The 23,091-nt window shown below is 41.4% G+C and overlaps 1 protein-coding gene across 1 annotated transcript in view; it reads right to left on the bottom strand.

The window, feature by feature from the left end:
• Positions 1-23,091, bottom strand: part of myo6a (myosin VIa) — a 164,644-nt gene that overhangs the window by 98,497 nt on the left and 43,056 nt on the right. The window contains exons 9-11 of the mRNA XM_028605164.1: positions 22,428-22,592; positions 16,782-16,862; positions 5,423-5,603 (exon numbers count right to left, since the gene is read on the bottom strand). Coding sequence (XP_028460965.1) covers positions 5,423-5,603; positions 16,782-16,862; positions 22,428-22,592 — 427 coding nt within the window. The remainder of the gene's footprint in view (positions 1-5,422; positions 5,604-16,781; positions 16,863-22,427; positions 22,593-23,091) is intronic.

Here is a 23,091-nt window from a genome sequence, read left to right as displayed (position 1 = left end):
GTCCCGATCACGTTACCAACAGTGTAATTGACTCCTGTACCGCGGGACTCCCACGGGAATACCGTGACCCCCCCCGGAGTACCGAAAAACTGCCAAGCAGTGTGCCGGGCTTCGAAGCAAATTAAACATAGCGACCAAACAGTGGAGTTGCAACCTGGCCCGTAACGTTATGCCCTCCGGCCCAAAAGGACTTATTCCCATAGAAAGATCATGGGATAAAATGACAGAGACGTCTGTAAATCAGTGGATACATTTTCTAACCCCTGCAAAATGACTCGTTTCACTTTTCAAAGTTGATCCATCCGGTCCGATAAAACATTTGGAAAGTCTACAAGAGCCACACGACTAAATGATTTAATCCCCATTCAAGCTAGCGGTGCCCCTGCTCTATGGGCCGCATTATACATCCATGGTGCCGAGCCACCAGTTGGTCGATCGTTACAAACTGTGCAGACGTGCTTCATTCAAATGCTCTGAACGCAGGATATAAGTTCTAGGCAAGATCCCCTTCCAGTGCCCCCCCCCCACCCTCCCCCACCCCCCCATACTTGCGGCATCTTTCACTGGACCGCACCCATCTTCAAACTCGGCCTTCTCTTTGACCTCAACTGCACGCCTGTGAAGTTTCGGGACTAGGGCTGGGTAATGAATTCAATACTTTTTAGCTACCGACCGAATTGCCTCTGAAGTATCGAGTACCAAAAAATGCCTCGTCATTCAATCCCCAATTTCAATACCTAAAGAGTGAATCTCACCAGCGTCAGTGAGCCAATAAGCATGCAGCATGCTTCTACCAAGATCTAATGATGTCTGTGATTGGCTGTCTAACGTTACACGTCATAGAGACACGCAGGAAAAACTCCACGTCACACACAGACGGGCCTCACGTAGAAGGAGCTGAAAAATGCAGATACAGATTTTTTTTTTTTATAAAATCGGTATCAAAAAAAGTATTGTTTAGGAACCGGGTCCAAGTCACGGTATTGGTATCGGTACCGAACATTTTTTCCTGTCCACAGACAGACAAACAAATGGCAGAGTACTCAAAACCGCCTGGTGTCTCCAGGATCACACTTTGCCATGACACCCACACACACCCCCACACACACATTTTCGTCCACGGGCGACTCTGCTAAAACATCTTCTGGATATCTTCTGCATATGTTCCTAGATCTTTCCCCCTCTTATTTCTATCTCTGCGGGCTGTCTGGATCTCTATCTGATCACGTCTCCCACTGTGCGATGATTGATTCTCTGCCACAGGTCAGTCAGTGTTTCTGACGAGTGCAGCCACGAGTGCTCTACCATTCTTCAAAAAGCAGCTCTGTGAAACAGGACTCCGCTTGACATCGGAGAGAAAACGGGCTTCTCTTTGTTTGAGTTCTTCCGAGACAATCTTTTCTGGCCGTGTAGGAATAAATATCCTTTAAAAGCTCCTTTAAAATCCCACCCTTCAGAGACCTCTATCCAAACTGTGAGCCTGCCTCAGAAACTAGATGATTGCCTCCTCTGACTGAACACACTCTTCTCACTCGCTGTAAAACACGCTTTGCAATCGCCACCCGCTGTGAGAACCAGTCCATTTAATAGGCGCCCCGCTGCGCTTCCTCTCCCGCGAAGGGAGGAAAACGACGGGGAGGAGACGAAGAGCTGAGGACCTCTTGGTGGAGTTCAAAGCATCGCCTGATTTTTATGGACGCTGAGACGGGCCGGAGGGGTTCAGTGTGAACTGCTGTGGGAAAATGAGGCGTGAGATGGGCTGGAGCTCGAGCGACACGCCACTTGAAATGTAGAGAACGTAACACTTGAAAAGATAGCTCGGGGGAAGTATTATTGTATTCTGTAACTGTCAATTTTGTCTTTTTATACCTAATCGCTGTTTCTTTGTTTAACCCTTGTGTTGTCCTCGGGTCAAATTCGACTCGTGGGTTTCTTTCAACCAAATTGCCTAGAAATAACATGAATGCATGCATTTACGTTCTTTGGGACCAATACAACATTCTTCGCAATGACTTTCATTGAATTTGGGGTGTTTTATTCAATTTTATAGCATTTGAATTATTTATTTTTTAATGGTTTTAAAGCCACAGTGCGAAGTTTCTGTCTCCCCCATGAGGAAATCTAGCGTCACTGTGTCCACGTTCGGACACTTATTATCAAAATATCTGTTCAAATATGAATATAAATATTCTATTAATGTTTTCAGTTAATTTAATGGTGTAAAACTAAAGTGTAACTTCTAACCTTTCTAACGGTATATAGTTTGAACTGTTTACTTTAGCTTTTACTTTACAAGAGTCGGCTAGAGTAGGCTATCACCGGTGAATTAGCCGTGCGCTACCCTCGGCCATAACCGGACCCCCCCTGCCCCCCTATCTCCTCACTGTAAACACTGGGCAGTGCTGGTTTTTCGGGGGTTATTAAGTCCCATCAATGCTGTCAGAACTTCCGGATCGTACTTCCATCCTTCACAATAAAAATAGAAACTTTTTAAGAGGGAAAGATCTTTGCCCGAGCGTTGCCCTTCTTTTCCTCATCAAAGTCACTTTCATATACTAATCAGACATGACATGTCCATGTACATATAGGAAAATTCATACGTAGATTGTTAGATGGGTATAGATCAATTCTGATCACATTTTTGGTGATGATTATTGGAAATTGCTGCATGTCATTCCCCGTCTCTCTCCCTTTTAATGTCTAGGCTGTCCTATCCGATAAAGGCCTAAAATGCCACAAAAGAAATTAAAAATCTTTAAAAAGTAAATTGGACTGAAAGGGACAATTATGTTGTCTCAATTGGGATAATTGTGAATAATAATGAATTGTCTCAATTGGGATAATTGAGACAATTCATTGTACAGCAACATTTGGAACTGTTACAGCTCTAATTGTAGGGCTTCTTTTTTAATTATGTAATTGATAGGGCTGCACAATATACCGTTTTTTGTATCGTCATCGCAATATTAACTTGCGCAATATACACATCGCAAAAAGGCAGCAGTGTCGCAGCAGACACTCAAGAGATTTTGTGTTAGTTGAAACAAAATATCAGCAGAAAACTGCACATTCAAATGTAACTGTCGTTCTTTTTTTTAGTGCTGCCTTTTATGTTCAATTCAATGTTTAATTTGTTCAATAAAAGAATGTTAGAAATGATTTCCTTTTATTTGTTTTAACTTCAAAAAGTAGTTTTTTGTATTTTAGCAGAATACTGAAAGCAGCAGAACTGAGTAACTTTAATATCTGTTTACGTATCGCAAGTTATATCATTACAGCGATATTCAACGTCATCGCATATTTTCCCCATATGGTGCAGCCCTAGTAATTAAAGTTATTCTGAGAGAGGTTCTGAGTTGCCTGTTATGGCTCCTTTGGGTTTTAATGAAAAACGAAAGTGTGAGGAGAGGTCGAGGCACAATGAGACTGATGTGAGAAGGAGAAAGACGGAGGCTGGATATTACAGCCATCAATCAAAGTGCAGCGTCTGGAGGGATCGGATCAAAATGGCATCTGCCTTTTTTTGGAGCCGAACTGGTGACGTATGGGGACGGATGGTTTCTGATCCGGAGCAATCGCAGAACTCTGCAGGCTGAAAACTGATGGTAAACTCTAGAGCTGCAAAGATGAATTGATTAGTTGTCAACTATTAATCAGAGATGCTCAGAAATCTCTAAGCTAGAGTCCAAGTCAAGTCTCAAGTCTCAGGCTAGAGTTCACATATTTTGCATTAACCGCTTCTTTTGTTTGGGCCTTGTTGTCTGAAGTTTGTATTAGATTAGTTAAAGATTAGATTCAACTTTATTGTCATTGTGCAGAGTACAAAGGCAACGAAATACAGTTTGCGTCCAACCAGAAGTGCAAATAGAGCAGAAAAGTGCAATGTGATATACAAGTATAGACAGGACAAGAAATCTAGTGCAGTGTAGACAGTAGTGTACAGTTGGTTTACAGAAGGTGGTTTGGAGTTATATAGATTAAATTTAAATATGCGCAGTGTATTAGCAGTAGATTAGTAGTCAAAGCTTCAGATTTATGGCACAGCAGCTGCCGGTGCGGTCCACATGGTCGTTGTCCTCTCTCACATGTGGCCGGGCGCAGCAGACACGTTACGTTACACGTTACGTGTAGGTAGGTTAAAGGTTACTCAGGGAGGGGAATAACATTAAGAACTTGAGTCCCCATCTCTGCTATTAATGGCCAACTATTTTCATAATCGATTCATTGGTTTTCCCCATTAGTCACTTAGATACCAAAACATCTGAAAATGGGTTAAACAATACTGAAGTTGCCCTTTTATTACAGGTATTACAACGTTAATTGTGTCCATATTATACACTTCTATTTTCAGGTTTTCCTTCTTTTGAAATCTCTCGTTCTAATAAATTCGCAGTGGGTTTTTATTTAGAACAGTTTCTTGAACTTTCTATCATCAGCAGGACCATCATTCGTTAATTAAGATTCAATGTTTATTTATTTGATTATGACATTAATCACTATGTAATTATGCAAATGCTATTATGCAGATATCTTGGCCTCTGACGCTTCCATTCTGACTTTTCCTTTTTTTTTTTTTTTTTTTAAAGTCCCATGACATGGTGCTCTTTGGATGCTTTTATATAGGCCTTAGTGGTCCCCTAATACTGTATCTGAAGTCTCTTTTATATAGGCCTTAGTGGTCCCCTAATACTGTATCTGAAGTCTCTTTTATATAGGCCTTAGTGGTCCCCTAATACTGTATCTGAAGTCTCTTTTATATAGACCTTAGTGGTCCCCTAATACTGTATCTGAAGTCTCTTTTATATAGACCTTAGTGGTCCCCTAATACTGTATCGGAAGTCTCTTTTATATAGACCTTAGTGGTCCCCTAATACTGTATCTGAAGTCTCAGACTGCAGAATTACAGCCACTAGAGCCAGTCCCACAATGAGCTTTCCTTAGGATGTTCCATTTCTGTGTCTGTAGCTATTGAGGAGGAGAGATGGGGGGGCGGGGGGAGGCAAGGTGGAGGGTGGGGGTGTGGCCTTGACCAACTGCCACTTTTCTCGTTTGAAAGCCATGATGTCTCTCTCTCTCTCATGGGTGGGCCAAATTCTCTGGGCGGGCAAAGCAGAGAAAGGGGAGGTAACTTTGCTCCTTATGACCTCATAAGCAGAAGATTCCTGATTGGTCCATCTGAGCTTTCATTTTCTCAAAGGCAGAGCAGGATACCCAGGGCTCGGTTTACACCTATCACCATTTCTAGCCACTGGGGGACCATAGGAGGCTGGGGGAACGCATATTAATGTTAAAAAACCCTCATAAAGTGAAATGTTCATGCCATGGGACCTTTCATTTGCAGTGGGTTGCATTTCGTGAACTTAAAATAAAATCAGCAGGACCATTGCGTCATCATTCTCAGTTACGTGACACCGCGGCTCACCTGAAGTGCTCCCGGCCTCCTCGAAGTCGATGTTGCCGAGGTGCAGCACGCCGGCCACCACCCGGAACAGGTCCAGCTTCTCCGTGTCGTCCAAGCCGATCTTCTTCATGGCCACGGACATCCGGTTGAAGTCGCCCTGGTCGTCCAGCAGCGGGTCCTTCAGAGGGCCCGACTTGGCGTGCTGAAGAACAAGAGCACAGGCGGTTACTGACCGTTAGAGCTGCAAAGACTAACCCATTAGTTGTCAACCATTAAATCAATCGCCCAACTATTTTGATAATCGATTAATCGTTGGAGTCGCTGTTTAACCCTCTGGGGTCTAAGGGCATTTTCAACTTATTTTCTTAAATGTACCTTTTAAAGGTATTTGCATATAACGCCCACATTTGTTCTATGTATAAAGAGATAATTTGGCACTATATGCAAATACCTTTAAAAGGTACATTTAAGAAGATATGTGAAAATGCCCTTAGACCCCAGAGGGTTAAACAGCGACTCCAACGATTAATCGATTATCAAAATAGTTGGGCGGTTGATAGCATTAAACCTTCATAGCATTAAATAATCTACTTATTTATTTAACTTCCTTCCTTCTAACATAGCAGATTACCTTTTTCTTACACACTCGCAACCCATTTGATTTCATTCTGGCCTTTCAACTTGACCTTTAGCTTCCATTTCTTCACCTTCTACAAAACTATTGACCTTCCTGGCTTTGTACCTGCCTCTCCTTTTTGTGTTCTTCCTTTCTCTGTGGCAGACGGGTCAATACAAAAACATGTTTGTGTGATTATAAGCAGAAGCGCGGCTATGTTATGGAAATCAGACTGACCTTAAGCTTCCAATCACTCTTTCATGTTATTTCCAACTAATCTTTGACTTCACTGTAATTGTTCTTGTTGTCGTTTGTGTTTTTGCAGTAGCCCCGGAACAACAAGCATCTTTTTCTTTGAATATATGCTGCAGAGGAGAACTCTAAAGAGCAGAGTAAGCAGTGCATGACACGTCTGAATTGGCAGCAGAGAGAAGGCAAAGATAAGGAAGCAGGAAACACACACAGACTGGAATAACCCACACATGAATGTCACAGTCTGATGAGAACCGCCGGTTGAATTAGATGCCGACCACTCCGTGTCTCCTGTGAGAGATTTAAGTAGAGAGGGAAATCTTCTGCTTAGTTGCGTCCACTATTGGATGGCGTTCTCATTGGATTTTCATTGAAGTGCTCATATTTTCAGGTTCATAATCGTATTTAGAGGTTATATCAGAATAGGTTTATGTGGTTTAATTTTTAAAAAACACCATATTTTTTTTTTGTACTGCACATTGCTGCAGCTCATCTTTTCACCCTGTGTGTTGAGCTCTGTTTTTTAGCTACAGAGTGAGACATCGCACTTCTGTTCCATCTTTGTTGGGAGTCGGACATGCTCAGTAGCTGGGTAAGGACTACTAGCCAGTCAGAAGCAGAGTATGAGGGCGTGCCCTGACAGTAGCTAGGTAAGGACTGCTAGCCAGTCAGAAGCAGAGTATGAGGACGTGCCATGCTAGCAGCTAGGCGAACATTATAACGCGCAGAACGTATGCTCAAGTCTGCGTCGCTTCGATGTGTTCCGAGGCACATTTTTGGACCAACTCAGGGAGGCAGTCAGTCTTTTCTGCTGAAGGTCGGCCATCGGGTTGGTGTGTCTGTGTTTCAGTCTGTTCCACTCTTCAATTCATCATTAACCTCGTCCCATGAGGTTATGTTTCTGTTTGACATACCATTTTTATTTTCTTCTTCTGAAAGTTGTTAAAATATTTGAATGAAATGAGAGTTTAGGCCAAGAAAATCCAGTAATTGGTTTCTGAAACCTGCACAACTTTACGTCACACTGTGAACTTTTGCACATTCCTGCATAGGGCTGCACAATATATATGCTTTTTTATAATTATCGTCATCTCGATATCAACTGGCGCAATATACAGTACTAGTCATAAGTGTGGACACACTTTCCCATTCAAGTGAACGAGAACGCGTGTCGAAGCGTTTGACTGGTACTGTACACATTGCAAAAGGCTGCGACATATCGCGATAGACACTCAAGAGATTTTTTTTAAGTTGAAAGAAAATATGACTAAAATGTAACTGTCATTTTTTTTTTTTGTCGTGCCTTTTCAATTCAATGTTCAATTTGTTGAATAAAAGAAAGTTGGAAATGATTTCCTTTAATTTGTTTTAAATTCAACAAGCAGTTTGTTGTATTTTAGCAGAATACTGAAAGCAGCAGAAATGCAGAACACTGTTTATTTATCAAAAGTAATGTCATATTGCAATATTCAACAAAGTATGGCATACTGTATATTTTCCTCATATCGTACAGCCCTATTCCTGCACACAATTGTACATCTCTTTTTATTTTAGAATAAAGCTAGATATTTTGTTACACTTTCATTGTTAATTTTTCTATTTTAAATATGTTTTACTAACTTTACTGTAATGTATACTATACATGCATTTTAACACACTTCATCATAGATCCCATTTTCCATTTATTGAACCCTGAGTTTTAATAAAGCATTTTTGATTCTGATTCTTGACTTTTGAAGTTTTATTTTCCATCTTTTATTTTTTCTTCTTCTTACTTTTAAAGTGTTATGCACCAAAGCACCACGACACATGGTGATATATTCTTCTTATTCTAATAAATGAACATTTCTAGTGAGGTTTTTCTTATGTTTGTCTGCCCCCTAGTTGCCAGAAATGTAATATTGCAGCTTCAATGTTGCATTTTGCAAAAAGATTTTTGCAGTTGCATCAACCGAAGGGGTTATGTTTGGGGTTATGTCAAAAAACATAACCCCTTCGGTTGATGCAACTGTTTGTCAGCAGGATTACAGAAAAACTACTGGCCTGATTATTAATGAAACTTGGTGGAAAGTTGCAGCATGGGCCAAGGAAGAATTTAATGTTGGAGCGTATCCGAGTCACAGAGCGGATACACAAATTATATTTCACTTTCGTTAACTATGCGAGACAGGGAATGGCCCGCATGTAGCTTATGAAATACAGCACTTCCCCAAAAAAAGTTTGTTTCGCTATTGTCCATCATAATGTGTATTTTAACGATTACAGATGTGAATTAAAACTTCTACAGATGATTTATTCTTATAAGAACAAACATAAAGAAGGATGTTTGTTTAGCAGTGAGATTTCGGCAGAATTGTCCTGTTATTAGCTTGGTTTACAGACTTAAATCAAGACTAAACTTGTTTTGGAGCTCACGGACGTCTAAAAACGGACGTTTGAAATTCAAAACTGCCTTCTGCATCCTGTAATGTTGCAAAAGTATTGATGTGATGAAGCTGCTGGTATAAACATTATGTCTTCCTGTGATGTTTCATAGAACATAAAGTGCAAACATTGATACACAAGGTGACAAAATGTTCATTCAGCGCTTTGTGCTTTTTGCAACCAGCCGACGGTCCGACACATTACAACAAGTAGTGGACCAGAGTGGTTTAGGTACAGCACACACATCGCTGCACTGTGACATTCAAGCAACTGTGAGACAAAAGCAACCAAAAGAGATTTCAGTTTGACTGAAAGGCTCTACATCGTCTACACAGCAGAGGAAAGTTGGAAAAAAGCACTCCAGGGGAGAGAGAAATATTAAAACCCAGCATGCTTTAAACTAGAGATGTTCCGATACCATTTTTTGCTTCCTGATACCGATTCTGAACTGGCGTATCGGCAGGGGCGATGGGTTCAACATTGGGGGGGGGTTGACATCCCCATTTTTCAGCAAAACTGAAATTTTGAGCATATCAAACACTTAATTTCCTGCATTTTTATGAATTTTTCTGCAAGTTATGGTGCGCATGTCTTTATTTATGTAAAGGAAATTATTATTAGATTTTGGGGGGATGTTGCACTGGCCAGTTTTGATTATTTGGGGAGGCTGTAACCCCCCCCCATCGCCCCTGTAAATTACGCCTATGCGTATCGGCCGATAACCATGTACCTATCCGATACCAGTGTCATATATATTATTATGTTTTAACAGCTGTATACTACTATCCCTGTATGGATGTGATATGATTGCTATCTTTGTTTTTAAACTCTTTGTGAAACATGAACAAACAATACAAGAACTTTGTTTTACTATCCAGTTTGACAATTAGTCATAATGGAAAAAGAACATAAATAAACTAGAGAGTGCTATTTCTGAAGAAACTGCGGTGTGAATGATGTATGTTGAAAGGCTGATGCTACCCAGAATGCATGAAAGAGGGGGAACATGTTAAAGTCTGAATGGTGTTTCTTGGTGAATGTATAACGGAGTAGATAGCAGCTGAAAATGTATGAATTTGTCATTGTCCGTGCACTTGAATGGGGAAAATGTCCCACAAAAATGTTGAATATTTCCAAAATGATAAAAGTTATAGACATTTTGTATAAAAGCAGGAAAGTTCTAATCGCGCTGAACGTTTTGATGATGAATGAAGTTTCTACGTTGCAAAATGTGGAAGAAGTTAATGTGCAAAAAAAGGGTACGTAAAAATATTAATAAATACGTAGAAGAACATAGGGTTCTTCAACTACTTTAAAGTAGATTTTCTTCGGGGCTAAACTATGTGGTATCGGATCGGTGCATGAACTCCAGTACTTTCCGATACCGATGCCAGCATTTTAGGCAGAATTGGAGGCTTCTCCGATACTGGTATCGGAACATCTCTACTTTAAACCCCCAGAGAAGACGTGAAGCCAGCGAGCGCTGACACTTCGCAACATTCACATCACTATCAAGAGGTCAAAGAGAGCGTTAGAAACAAGGCGGAGGAACACCCAATCACCTTGTCCTCCTGTGTGACACGAGACGGAGCAGTGAGGAGACACACAGCACATCATTTATCAGTGATTACTGTACAGCACCTGCAAGTAGTCCTGTTGTGAATTTATTTGAATTCGCCTGCACTCCCGTCTTTTATCCTGTATGGGAAACTTTACATCCACACATTTGTTTCCTTAAAGATCATTGTGATATTCTGTTACCTGAATGTCAGGCTACTTTAAAGTAAATGTAACTTCTCTCTTATTCTGGATTTAAGGCAGTGTTTCCTCTATATTGATTTTGCAGTGGCGGCCCACCATGGTTTGTTCGGACAGACCTGCCCCCACTGCTAAAAAAAAATATCCTAAAGGAAACACTGTAATGGGTTTTATCTGAGGTGTCCTGGTGCGAGTTGAGTTAAATCACAAAGCGGAAGATTGTTATTTCCCACGGGTTGTTGCAGACTCGTGCAGAGGGTACAGCAAAAGGACTTCACTAAACCAAAAGTCTCGGAGGCCATTTCCCAGCACAAAACTCGTCCTTTTAATCTGTAATTGTGTGCTTCCTCGGTACAAAACAAGACACCATTCAAACCCGATCAGGTCACTGTGTCGCACAGGCCTGGTGGTATCAATTTGTTGCTGTTGTCCCGCAGACCGTTTGCTATTTCTTTGTTTCATTACTGTATTTCACTTTGACTTCTTTGTTGCCTTCTGAACGTCTCCACGGTTAAACGCATTGTTACCTCTGGTGTGTTTTTAATTAAGACAGCACAGCTGGTGTTACATGTGCAACAATTTAAACCTTTTATTATCTTTTTCTCCATGGTTTTAGTTTAACAAGAAAATGACATTCCATGCATTTATTCTGAAGACAACAGTTGGAGTGTATGCAGATATCATTTGAATTTCATCTTAACAAATATATCAACAAATTGTTTGGTTTATTTATCTCTGCAAGTTTGGTTTAGATTGTAGAAAAAAGGACCAGCACGAAAGTAGGGCTGTCCTGGACTAAAAGAAATTCTTATTCGTCTAAAGGCTCTGACACACCAACCCAACGGCCGACCATCGGCAGAAAAGGCTGTTGGACTGATCAGCCTCCCCGAGTTGGTCAAAAAAGTGTCTCACAACACACGGAAGCGACGCCGACTTGAGCGTATGTTCTGCGCGTGTGCGAGACGTAATACGTCTCCATAACAGCAGGCGGCGCTAATCTGTATTGTTGCCCAAGAAAACCGGCTGGTGATTGGACGAAAGCGTCACGTGGGTCTGGCTTCTCCCGAATTTCAAACCCAGACCATAATGGCGGCTCATTTGGAATACGATCTCGTATTTTACGAAAATAGTTCACCGAAACGTGTTTCTGAAAACATTTTAAACAAGAAATGTCACGTCATTTAATGTAATGCTTAGTCACGCTCATCCCACTTGTCATTTCCAGGTTAGCACTCCACCAATCTGATTGGTCATTGAGTCCGACTGCCCGCTGGCCGATTCAACAAGCCAAATCGGCCCAAATGAAGGCCGACGGCTCCTCCGACTGACGACGGCACAGAACACACCGAACAGACTCGAGTCACAGACTTCGCCAGACTGTCCGATGGCCGATTATCGGCTTGGTGTGACAGCGCCTTGACACTCATATGATGCCGTCGACTAATCGATTTGATGATTTAATCGACAGATCTGTGAAACTGAGTTTCTCCATCAAGTATCATGCTCAGAAGTGCTAAGAAGTGTCTTGGAAATAAGTCATTCGGCATGAAAAAGCACCATAAATGACTGGACGACTAAAGAAAGCAAAGCAACTAATATTTGCCATTGAGGACATTAAATAGATCTGACACATTTGATTAAACAAGTTTATATTCAAATTTAAAAAGTAGGAAAAGTAAAATGTATTTGGAGTCATTGCAGCTGTTCAGTTTATTTCTCCGCTACATCACTGCAGTCAAAGATAACTGGCGTAGACTGTAAGAATTACCGCCAAATTTTAAATAAAGGAGTGAGACGTTAAAACTATTTCAAGATAACTGGCCTGTGGCGAGGCTGCTAAACTCTTCTCAGGCTCCCATTTCAATCTGCTGAACCATCACGCTGAAATCTGCTCCTTAAACTTCACAGTTACTACTTCAGCAGATTCCCACTTCTTCACTCATCATGACTCATCATGACTCATCACTGCTTCTCTTCATAGTTGTCAGATTCAGCTACCAACCCTTTGTAGGCTGGCTAAGGTTTGCCTCAGAACAGCTCTGTTATTAGGGGTGGGGGAAAAAAATGACACAGCATAGTATCGCGATATTTTTCGTGACAATACTGTATTGATACACAGACGCCAAGTATGGATCTTTTATTATATATGCGTTGGTCAGTCTGTCCTTTTGACAATCCCATTCTGCAGCAATAAAATTGAAGTGAGATGAACAGACAGAGAAATGTATCTTTTTAGATAAAACAGATGTTGACAAAACTTTCCTTTGGGGACAACATTTGAAATTGGGAAAAATTTGAAGATGTAAAAAAGGTAATAAATTGCAATATATCGCAGAATATTGAAATATGTTTAAAATCGCAATAATATTGTATCGTGATGATATTGAATTGTGAGGCCTCTGGTGATTCCCACCCCTATAAGTTATGCTGCTATAGTTTTAGACTGCCGGGGGACTTTCCTTTGACACACTGAGCTCCTCTCTCTTTCCATCTGTGTGCATTTATGTCTCAGTAATGCTTGATACTAACAACTCTCTTGGGAGCTTACTCCCCAGAGTCCTTACGTTTTCTCGACTCGCAGGTTTCCTTGGATTGTGGCGGCACCTGGATCGTGGCTGCAACTGCTGCAGTGGTCCTGCTCTACACCCTGCGATGCCCTTCACTGCTACTATTTTTGTCTAGTCATAGTTCTATTGACTTTTATTGACTGTTAGGTCTCTGTAAATTATAGATTGTGTTCTAGACCTACTCTATCTGTAAAGTGTCTTGAGATAACGGCTGCTATGATTTAATGCTAAACATATAATTAAACTGAATTCTTGGTTCCCTGTTTAAGTTCAGAGAGAAGCTGCAGCACAGCGGTCAACTTCCTAACTGTCACAGCTGTTGGTGGAGCCGAGATATGCTGAGTCATGAAACACGGGAAACAACTTTTCAGAAACCTCAGGTATATTTGAGGACAATAACAAATATATTGTTGCGCAGGAAAGACGGAAGATGTAACAGAAATGTGTACCTTCAAGAAGGATTTTTTTTTTTTTTAAAACAAAATGTCTGTCTGTTCACGTGTGACGTTTTTACATGTTAGCTATCGTAACAGTGAATTACTGTCTGTGTCTTGAATGTTGATTTTTATTTTAATAACGAAAAAGAAAGACTAGTGTGCAGTTTTAGCCGAGACTTCAAGAAGAAATCCTGCAGTAACAGCCAGCATAGGTTTTTTTTTGCCTTCTATATGGAAATATATTGAATATTCAAGGATACAGATATGCTTAATCTGTGTGGAAATTGTGATAAATTATTAAAAGACATGACAAAAATGCAGACTTGCAGAGCGAATCCTCTATGTTTCACAGAAAGTAGCTAATTTAATTATGCATCTATATAATTGGATTTATGAGTCTCGGTAGAAGATTCTTCCATTTATCCACCAACTTGAGCAGAACAAGAATCTCGTGTTTCTTTTTAATTAATAACGATGCACTGCGGGGAAAGCCATGTAGAGCCGCTGTATTGGAATACTTGTGCATAATTAATCCAAAGGCTGAGGGCAAAGGATGGAGCTCATTTCACATGACAAGCTTTTCTTATAAATGCAGCGCATTAGATGTCTTTGTGCAGCGTCAAGTTTCCTTTTTCAGAAATTAAAATATCTGAAATAATACATCAATATGAATCCAACATACAAATTGGTCTATTTGTGAAAGGAAAAAAAAAAAAACAAATTGGCAGACTTCCCTTAAAGCTTTAGTGCGTAACTTTTTGATATTAATGAACATCCGTTACATTCAAGCCATTACCAAATGAGTTGCTACAAAGCTGATCAAGACTATCAGCTCCACACAGCTCTCTCTGGATTTCTCAGTAGGACTATGTTCAGAAGATTGTGGCGTCCGCCGACTTTCCCGCGCAGAAACTCTCCATCATGTTTTATTAACCCTCCATGTCCTCCTTGGCTACTAGCAACTGCACGATCATGGAAGGCTTGTATCATGTAGACGCGCCGACAGTTTTGTTGTCATTACTTAAAATTCCTCACGGGGTCGATAAAAACTACGCACTCTAGGTGTAATTACCAGCTAACGCTATCTGTAGCTAATTTTCTGAACATACACTGTATATAGTTCTAGTCGTGCAATGTGTGACCCTGCAAGATCCCCAGTCTTTACATATTATGACAGTCTCTAACGTTAGATGTGAGATGATTGTCTTTAGATGTGAGATGGTGTCAGACTTTAGTCTGTTCAGAGTCTGTTCCAAGTCTTCTAGTGCCTGGCAGGCATTATGGACTAACGAGAAATCTGTTGAGCAGAGGAGATGAGGACGCTGAGAAAACAGAACAAGGGTGTGAAAGAGAAGGAAAAAGAGTGTGAAAAGAGTGAACAGATAAGTGAGCAGGGAGATAACCGAGAAGGTGGCTGGGTGTAAATGAAAGGTGAAAACTGTCCCGCGCACCGAGAGAAAAAAGCTGCGAGCCGGATTCTACATTGAATCTGCTGAGTCAGGTTTAAGAAGCTAATGGGAGTTTGCAGAGTGATTGTTTTCCTTTTCTTACGGCTCACAGGGCACTTTTCTCTGCTCTTAAGTTTGGAACTCAGACGGAGAGGGAAGCACACGGGACATGAACACACCGCAGTTGCACGAGGCTCAGCATCCTCACTGGAGGAATAAAAAACAACCTTTAAAGCCATATTAATGCTTTTTAGACCAAGGCCCCCTTAGGGGAAAGAGAGACAGAGCAGGGACTCCCTATTACATATGTCGTATACAAAGTTGCATTTTAAACCTGGCCAGACAAGGGCATAACTTTGGGGAGGGAGGGGGGTGTTGAGATCTCCACTTTTGAGCAAAATTGAAATTTTCACTTTTCTGCATCAAGTTATGGTGCAAATGTCTTTATTCATGTAAAGGAAATAATAATAGGTTGTTCCCCCCCCTTTAAATTACAGCTATGGGGCCAGACGGATGAGAATGGATGAATGGATATGCATACAGTACAGGCCAAAAGTTTGGACACACTTTCTTATTCAATGCGTTTCCTTTTTATGTTCATGACTATTTACATTGTAGATTCTCACTGAAGGCATCAAAACTATGAATGAACACATATGGAATTATGTACTTAACAAAAAAGTGTGAAATAAGTGAAAACATGTCTTATATTTTAGATTCTTCAAAGTAGCCACCCTTTGCTTTTTTATTAATAAGGGAACAAATTCCACTAATTAACCCTGACAAAGCCCACCTGTGAAGGTAAAACCATTTCAGGTGACTACCTCATGAAGCTCATTGAGAGAACACCAAGGGTTTGCAGAGTTATCAAAAAAAGCAAAGGGTGGCTACTTTGAAGAATCTAAAATATAAGACATGTTTTCAGTTATTTCACACTTTTTTGTTAAATACATAATTCCATATGTGTTCATTCATAGTTTTGATGCCTTCAGTGAGAATCTACAATGTAAATAGTCATGAAAATAAAGAAACACATTGAATGAGAAGGTGTGTCCAAACTTTTGGCCTGTACGTGGAAGGCAAAGTAAGTCCTTAAGCTTTAAGGTAAGCCGAGCTTTAGGGAACGTGTCAAACTCGAGACCCGCGGGCCAAATCTGGGCCGTCGCAAACTTTGATCCAGCTCACACATCAATTTAGGTTCACAATAAAAACAGAATCTGAGTCTGATACTGCTCCAACCGAAAAGTAAATGCCTCTGCCCTCAATTGGATTGACCTACAACCAATCAGTCGTTTTTTTCCGACATTTATGGTGCTTTTCTCAACGTTTTTGTCACTTTTTCCCACATTCTTGGTTTTTTCAATATAAAAGCATGTGAATAAAAAACACATGTCTGGCCCTTTATGTGATTCTCTTTTTACAGTGTGGCCCTTAGTGAAGCTGAGTTTGAAACCCCTGCTTTAAGGTAGACTGTATCTGTGGATGGCTACCATTGTGGCTACCTTACTAATAAGCATATCATCAATGTTGTGCAAATTAAATGTGTTTTTTTTCTCGAATGGGCACATTCATCTTTGCTCATAATATGTTGAATCCATCCAATGTATTCTTCTAGACATATTTTAATTTCTGGAAAAAAAAACTTACTTGCAGTAACTCTGAGGACCCCCTGTTGAAGATCTCTGCTTTTAAATTCATAAACTGGATTCAACATGTGCACTCACATGCAACCCGCTGTTCTTCTTCCATGTTCTACAGAATCACAATAACAGCTCGTTATTCTGTATTAAAAAAAGCTCTGGGGTTTGAATGAACTCCTTCATCCGTTTCTTCTGTAGAATATGGTTCAGAAAAAAATGTATTTGAGTCATACTGTACCTCTGTGCTCTTGCGATTCTGCAGGATCTGTTTGTCCGTATCTTTGGAGGCAAAGTAGCGAGTGCATCCTCGGTTCAGGTACTGCAACACAAACAGAAAGAGAGAGAAATGAGCAAACAGAAAGAGAACAAAGCAAGGATTCACACACAAACATACAGAGGCTTCAAGGTGTGTTTGGAATAAAGCGAGTTTTCCTTTTGCATCCCGTGAATATTCGCCCTTACATCAGTCACAGTACAATGTTGGCGCTAACTTGGTTCGTAGTAAAGAACAACTGATAACTAAATAGCCAGACCCTCCTCCAAAGCACGCTGAAAGAAGGTCTGGCTACACTACATAGCATTCTGGGATGGGAGGAAAACGTGCTCTGGTTTAATGGCATTCCTTTAAATCAATCAGAATCGTAATGGGCGGTGCTAAACTCCGTACAGAGCCGCTATAATACAGTCGTGCGACAGAAAGCTCAGATTGGACAGATAGTCTAGCTAGCTGTCTGGATTTACCCTGCAGAGATCTGAGGAGCAGTTAACCATAGTCCTCACAAATCCATTGGAGGTTAGAATGCCGACAGAGAAAGAGGAAGGGGACGGAAAATACATGCAGCCAGCGGAATTTCCTGCAGCACCAGAGCAATCCCGGAAGTGGAACGTGAAGGATATAGAGCGATAGCTAACTAAAGCCCGAGACACACCAAAAACGATAAATCTGGCGAGGTCAGTGACTCGAGTCTGTTCGGTGTGTTCCGTGTCGTCTGAGGGGCCATCGGCCTTCATTTTGGCCGATTTGACATGTTGAATTGGAAAGCGGGCACTGCCGGCAGTCGGACTCAAATGACCCATCTGATTGGTGGAGACCCGGAAACGGAGAGCGGAACGAGCGTGACTAGAGCCTCTCAAAATCTGATGAAAATCTTTTAAACTGACCTTTGTTGAGCTGAAATGAAGACCGATTCAGCAACTGCACGGCCTATTTCTCTCTTCAAATGTTCTCAGAAACACGTTTCGGTGAACTATTTTAGTACAATATGAGATCGTATTCTGAACGAGCCGCCATGACTGGCTTTGAATTTCAGGAGGAAACAAACAAAACGTGACGGTTTCGTCCAATCAGCTGCCGGTTTTCATTTTTACAGATACAATACAGATTAGCGCCTCCTGCTGTTATGGAGACGTATTACGTCTCGTCTCTTTGGTGTGTTCCGAAGCACTTTTTGGACCAATTTGGGGAGACTGATCAGTCCGACTGCCTTTACTGCCACGAGTCGGCCTTCTGGTTGGTGTGTCACGACCTTAACTTAAAGTGTTCAAACCAACGCTGTTAGTAACTTGTGTTATTCATGGTTGCCCTGTAATGTAATGAATTAAAAAGTGTTCTACTTTGGTTCGGCTCCATCTTTTCCTCTCTATTTCCCCTCGTTCTTTTGTCCCTTTCCCAACCTTTGGTTTCCTCTCGATATTCTTCCTTCTTTCCTAATACTGGTTTCCTTTTTTCCCCTTCTATTCCTTTCCTCTTTCTTTCTTCTCTCGTAAACTTGTGACTTTAATCGCAGAGATTTAAAAAAAAAAATAATCTTAGAGAATTTGTGACTTTTTTTCTCGCTTTATTACCCCAGAATATATTTAATATTTTTATGTTTTTTTTCTTACAAATGTACGAATTTAATAATCTAGAACATTATTCATTTTACCAAGTATTACCTTCTGCCCCAGCTCTGTAGTTATTATGTTTTTACCTGCAATGGTCCCCGTAGCTTTTCTGCACTTTGAATCAAAAGACGTTTTTGGGACCTCAACGCCCCCTCACAGATCTCTCTGACTTACAAAGTAAACTTAAAGAGCTCATAAAGGCCGCTGCACTTGTTCCTCTAAAAGAACACCCTGGATCTTTTCGTACTTTCCCATATGACAGATATAGATATATGACGTTATTAGAAGCTGGGGGACTGACTGCGGCAGGCATTCAGTAATATGTTGGCTCTGGCGGAGAGAGCGCAGAGCGAGCCTAGGCACTTTAGGGCCCGACAGTGACGCAGGTGAGGATAGAAGAGTCCCCACACACACAAGTGGAGCATGACTCGGCTCTTTTTTAAGAGCAGGTACGGAGTATACCCGATAGGAAAGGTCAAGGATTTCAGCACACCCACTCACAAAAACGCAAGGATAGCGCTACGTAACAATTACTGTTTCGGGAGAGATTTTTCACACTTCCGTTAAGAAATTCACCGCCGGTGTTGCGAGTCGCCAAGGAACAACAACACAGTTGCTTGGCGGTCATTCTCTGCGCAAATTTAAACTACACTCTTAGAGTGATTTGGTAAGCCTGCCTTTGAATCTATACTGCCGCTTCGGATGACACTGCAGCAGACGTTAACGTTACAGAAACTACAGGAAATGAGCCAGATGAGAACGATGCTTTACGCAGTAACGTTGGAAAAAACGTATGGGGTTGTCGCTCTGGGACGGGCGAGTCTATGCAGCATACTCACTACAAAAAGCTAGACTACAACACTGCATGGAAGGCGCGCATGGTCGCTGATCGTTTATTTTACTTGTGAAGAGCACTGTATAGAACCATCCACGTTATCTATTTATTTTTAAATTTGGCTAAAAGAAACCCAAATTTCTGATATAGAAACCTTTTGAAAATGGGTCCCATTTAACCTGACGACAACAGAAGGGTTACAACTTCTGTTTATTGTTTCTGTGTTCAGATTTAGGCAGAGACATTTGTATCAATTATCTTCAAGAATCAAATTAATTTATTATTTATTTCTTGTCAATCTGTTTCGAAAGAATTCAAATGGTTTTTTCGGAGACTTGGAACCATCTGGTTTCTGGATTTGTTTTGTTGTTATGTGTTAATCACAATTATTGTATGTAATTCCTGACACTTCCATGTCTGTCTTCTGTCCTCCTAAATCTCCCTCAACATCACTATGGCTTTATTTAATAAAAAGTTCTTAAGGTTCTTAAGTACTTGGAAACCGTCTACTTTCTGGACTTTAAAAGTGTAAACTTTGCCGTTCTCTCTGAGCATTTCACACAGATTCAATTAAAGAGCTCTGCCAAAGATCAATACTTCTTGTATTTGAGCAGCAGCAGAAATAAAAGAGCCATTATCTGTGCATTACCCACTTCCACTGCAGCCATTACTGTAGAGAGTTTCTGTCTTTGTAACGGGAGGTGGACAATTTATGTTCCACAGGACACAAACCTGATGATAAACACGGCTGCTCTCTTTACACAGTGGAGGGGTAAGAAACACGGTGCAGAGTGTGTGTTGAAGATCTGCTGCCGGGCTCAGAGACGGCTCAGTGCTGCCCTCTGCTGACTCGCCCAGGTTATTCCCTCTATCAGAAGTTTAATTCCCCCTCAGCCACCCTGAATGTATGCTCATTAGGGTTGGGTACCGTTCACATTTGTATCGCTACCAGTACCGATACCGTTACGAGGAAAGGAAAGAATTGAGATGGAGGGACTGAGAAAACAGTCAGCTGTTCCACAAACTCCCTGACAGTTCAGTGCTTGTGTTTTGGTGATTTAAAATGTTCTTGTGGCAGCGATAGAGGCAGTGTTGTTTCCCGTTTCCTGTACGGGACTCTCACTCCGCCTCAAAACACACTGTGACAAGTCTGACCCATGCACACATGATTGACACATTGGGTCTGGTAGGTTTTTCCAGGCTCTGTTTCAGAATTTATGGGTCTAAAAAGGAGATGCTGGAGGGACTTTGTGCCTAAAACACTGGTTTCATTTAGACTCCAAAAAACTGTCAACTTTGTATTTGATGTGGCTCAAAAACACACAGAGTAACATACTGGATTTAAAGAAAAAGGAATTTCAGAATTCATGGGTCTAAAATGTTGGCACTCTAACAGGAGATGCTAGAGCGACACTGGTTGCATTTAGACTCAGAAAAACTGACAATGTTGTCTGTGGTGTGGCTCAAAAACACAGTGCTCGCACAAATTATGACTTGTTGGATTTGACAATTTGTATGAATGTAGGTTTTCCCTTTCTTTCTTTTTTTTAAATCGCAAGAGCACATCCACACTTTGCTGCAGTTTTTAAAAATAAGAGCTTTTCCCAATGCTCTCTCTCTCTGAAATGAGTCCACAATTTAATGAAATAAACCCTGCTTGTTCAATGAACCATGAACAATTAATGAACATGCATCTGTTGAACGGTCGAAAAGACAGTGACAGCTTGTAGGCGGCAGGCAATTAAGGTCACAGTTAAAAGAAAATTAGGAAAGTAAAGAGACCTTCATACGGACTCTGAAAAACACCAAAAGAAAGAGGCCCAGGGTCCCTGCTAATCTGCATGAGCGTGCCTTGGGCATGGTGCCAGGAGGCATGAGGACAGCAGACGTGGCCAGGGCAAAACGATGCAATGTCCCTACTGTGAGACGCCTAAGACAGCGCTACAGGGAGACAGGAAGCACAGCTGATCGTCCTCGCAGTGGCAGACCACGTCTAACAACACCGGCATAGGATCGGTACACATGTCTGTGAAAATTGTTAAGTTCATGTCTTAGTTGTTAAATCTTTTAATGTTCATGCAAATATTTGCATATGTTAAAGTGATGGTTCGGAGTAATTTCACCCTAGGGTCCTTTGCACCATGACCTTGAGCCAAACAACCCCCCCAGAAGCTTTTTTCACCTGGGTCTAACATTGGGAGAGTTAGCGTTATCAGCTGAATGGCTTAGTGCAGGCGCTAATGGATCCCAGAGTGTATCTTGTACATGACCCCACTAATAATGCCCGAAATAATACCAAACTTCTACACTAGTACAAATAGGTTATGTACTCATAAAATGATGGATTGGAAAGTTTGCAAGTACACCAGAAGTTTATGTAAATAACACTTGCCTGTTTGCTTCTGCTCTCTGCTGCTACCGGCAGTTAGACGCGTGCTTAGGGACCGTCTACAAATTACAACACCGAAAAGAGATACAACAAAGATATTTATAAATTTAATGATTAAATAAGGTAATGTCTCCAAACTTACCTCAATTATAACTTGTCTCCTGCTAGTTGTACTACAGCACTTACTTTTAAAAACTAAGTTAAATAAATAAATATTTTTGTGGTGTCTCTTTTCGGTGTTGTAATTTGCAGACGTCCCTAAGCACTCTTACTGCCAGTAGCAGTAGCAGCAGCATAGAGCAGAAGCCAACCAAGGACCTGAGGGTGAAATTACTCCGAACCATCACTTTAAGTTTGCTTAAAATATAAAAAGGAAGCTGAAAGTGACGGGACGTTTCTTTTCTTGCTGAGTATATATGTACATTTGGTTCTCCAGTGAGCATTTGTGGCAGCAGGACAGTGTCTGTAGGATTGAGTCAAGATAAACTAAAGTGTGTGTGTGTGTGTGTGTGTGTGTGTGTGTGTGTGTGTGTGTGTGTGATGGGGATGAAGGAGCATGTGTGTGGCTTATTGATGTGTCTTTATGAGACATAGGAAGAAGATAGAGCATCTTCTACTTGACGGAGGGAGTCTCTGATGTGATCTGATATGTCCATCCATCATCGGCTGTTTCCATCTCTGCTGCGTCTCTTTGACTGATTTATGTCTGTGTGTGTCGACACGTTAATGAAAGTCCAGATGTACAGCTAGACCGTGTAGGTGTAATGCGTCCGTACCCTGAACGTGTCCGGGGAGCTGAGGTGAAACTTCTGCCGGATGTCCTCGGTGGCTCCGGCACACAGCCGGTAGAAGATGTGGTAGTTCCTCTCCTCTTTGCTCTGTCGGCAAATCCTCGACTTCTCCAGCAGGTAGTGCGACACGAAGCCGCCCACCACCGCATTCTGAGCACACAGAAACGCACATTTGAATCTCCGAAATACCAACTGACTGCGGGCCCTATTTTAATGATCTGAGCACACAGTGTGAAGTGCCTGGTGCAGGTGTGTTTAGGGTGTGTCCAAATCCACTTTTGCTAGTTTGACGGTGGAAAAAAGGGTCTGTGTGCCGGGCGCCTGGTCCTAAAGGGTTGTTCTTAGTGTCTTCATTAATCAGAGGTGTGTTTTGGGCGTAACATGCAATCAACCAATCAGAGATCATCTCCCATTCCCTTTAAAAGCCAGGCGCATTTGGACCTTGGAGCATTGCTATTATGATGGAGGATTTGCACCGTAGTATTTTTATCTGTAATCTTTTGCATGTTTGTGTGCTGCTGCGCTTCCCTGTGTGTGTAGTATAGCATAGCGTGTGCACATTTTACTAATTTGCTGCCCCCCGCGGCCTAAACGCACTACCCCCATTGAAAATGAATGGAAAGACCTGCGTTTTGCTGGACCGGCAGTC

Source organism: Perca flavescens, chromosome 18, assembly GCF_004354835.1.
Source record: "Perca flavescens isolate YP-PL-M2 chromosome 18, PFLA_1.0, whole genome shotgun sequence".
NCBI classification, from domain to species: domain Eukaryota; kingdom Metazoa; phylum Chordata; class Actinopteri; order Perciformes; family Percidae; genus Perca; species Perca flavescens.
The sequence above is the reverse complement of the archived record's forward strand: the minus strand, read 5'-3'. Positions and strand labels throughout refer to the sequence as shown.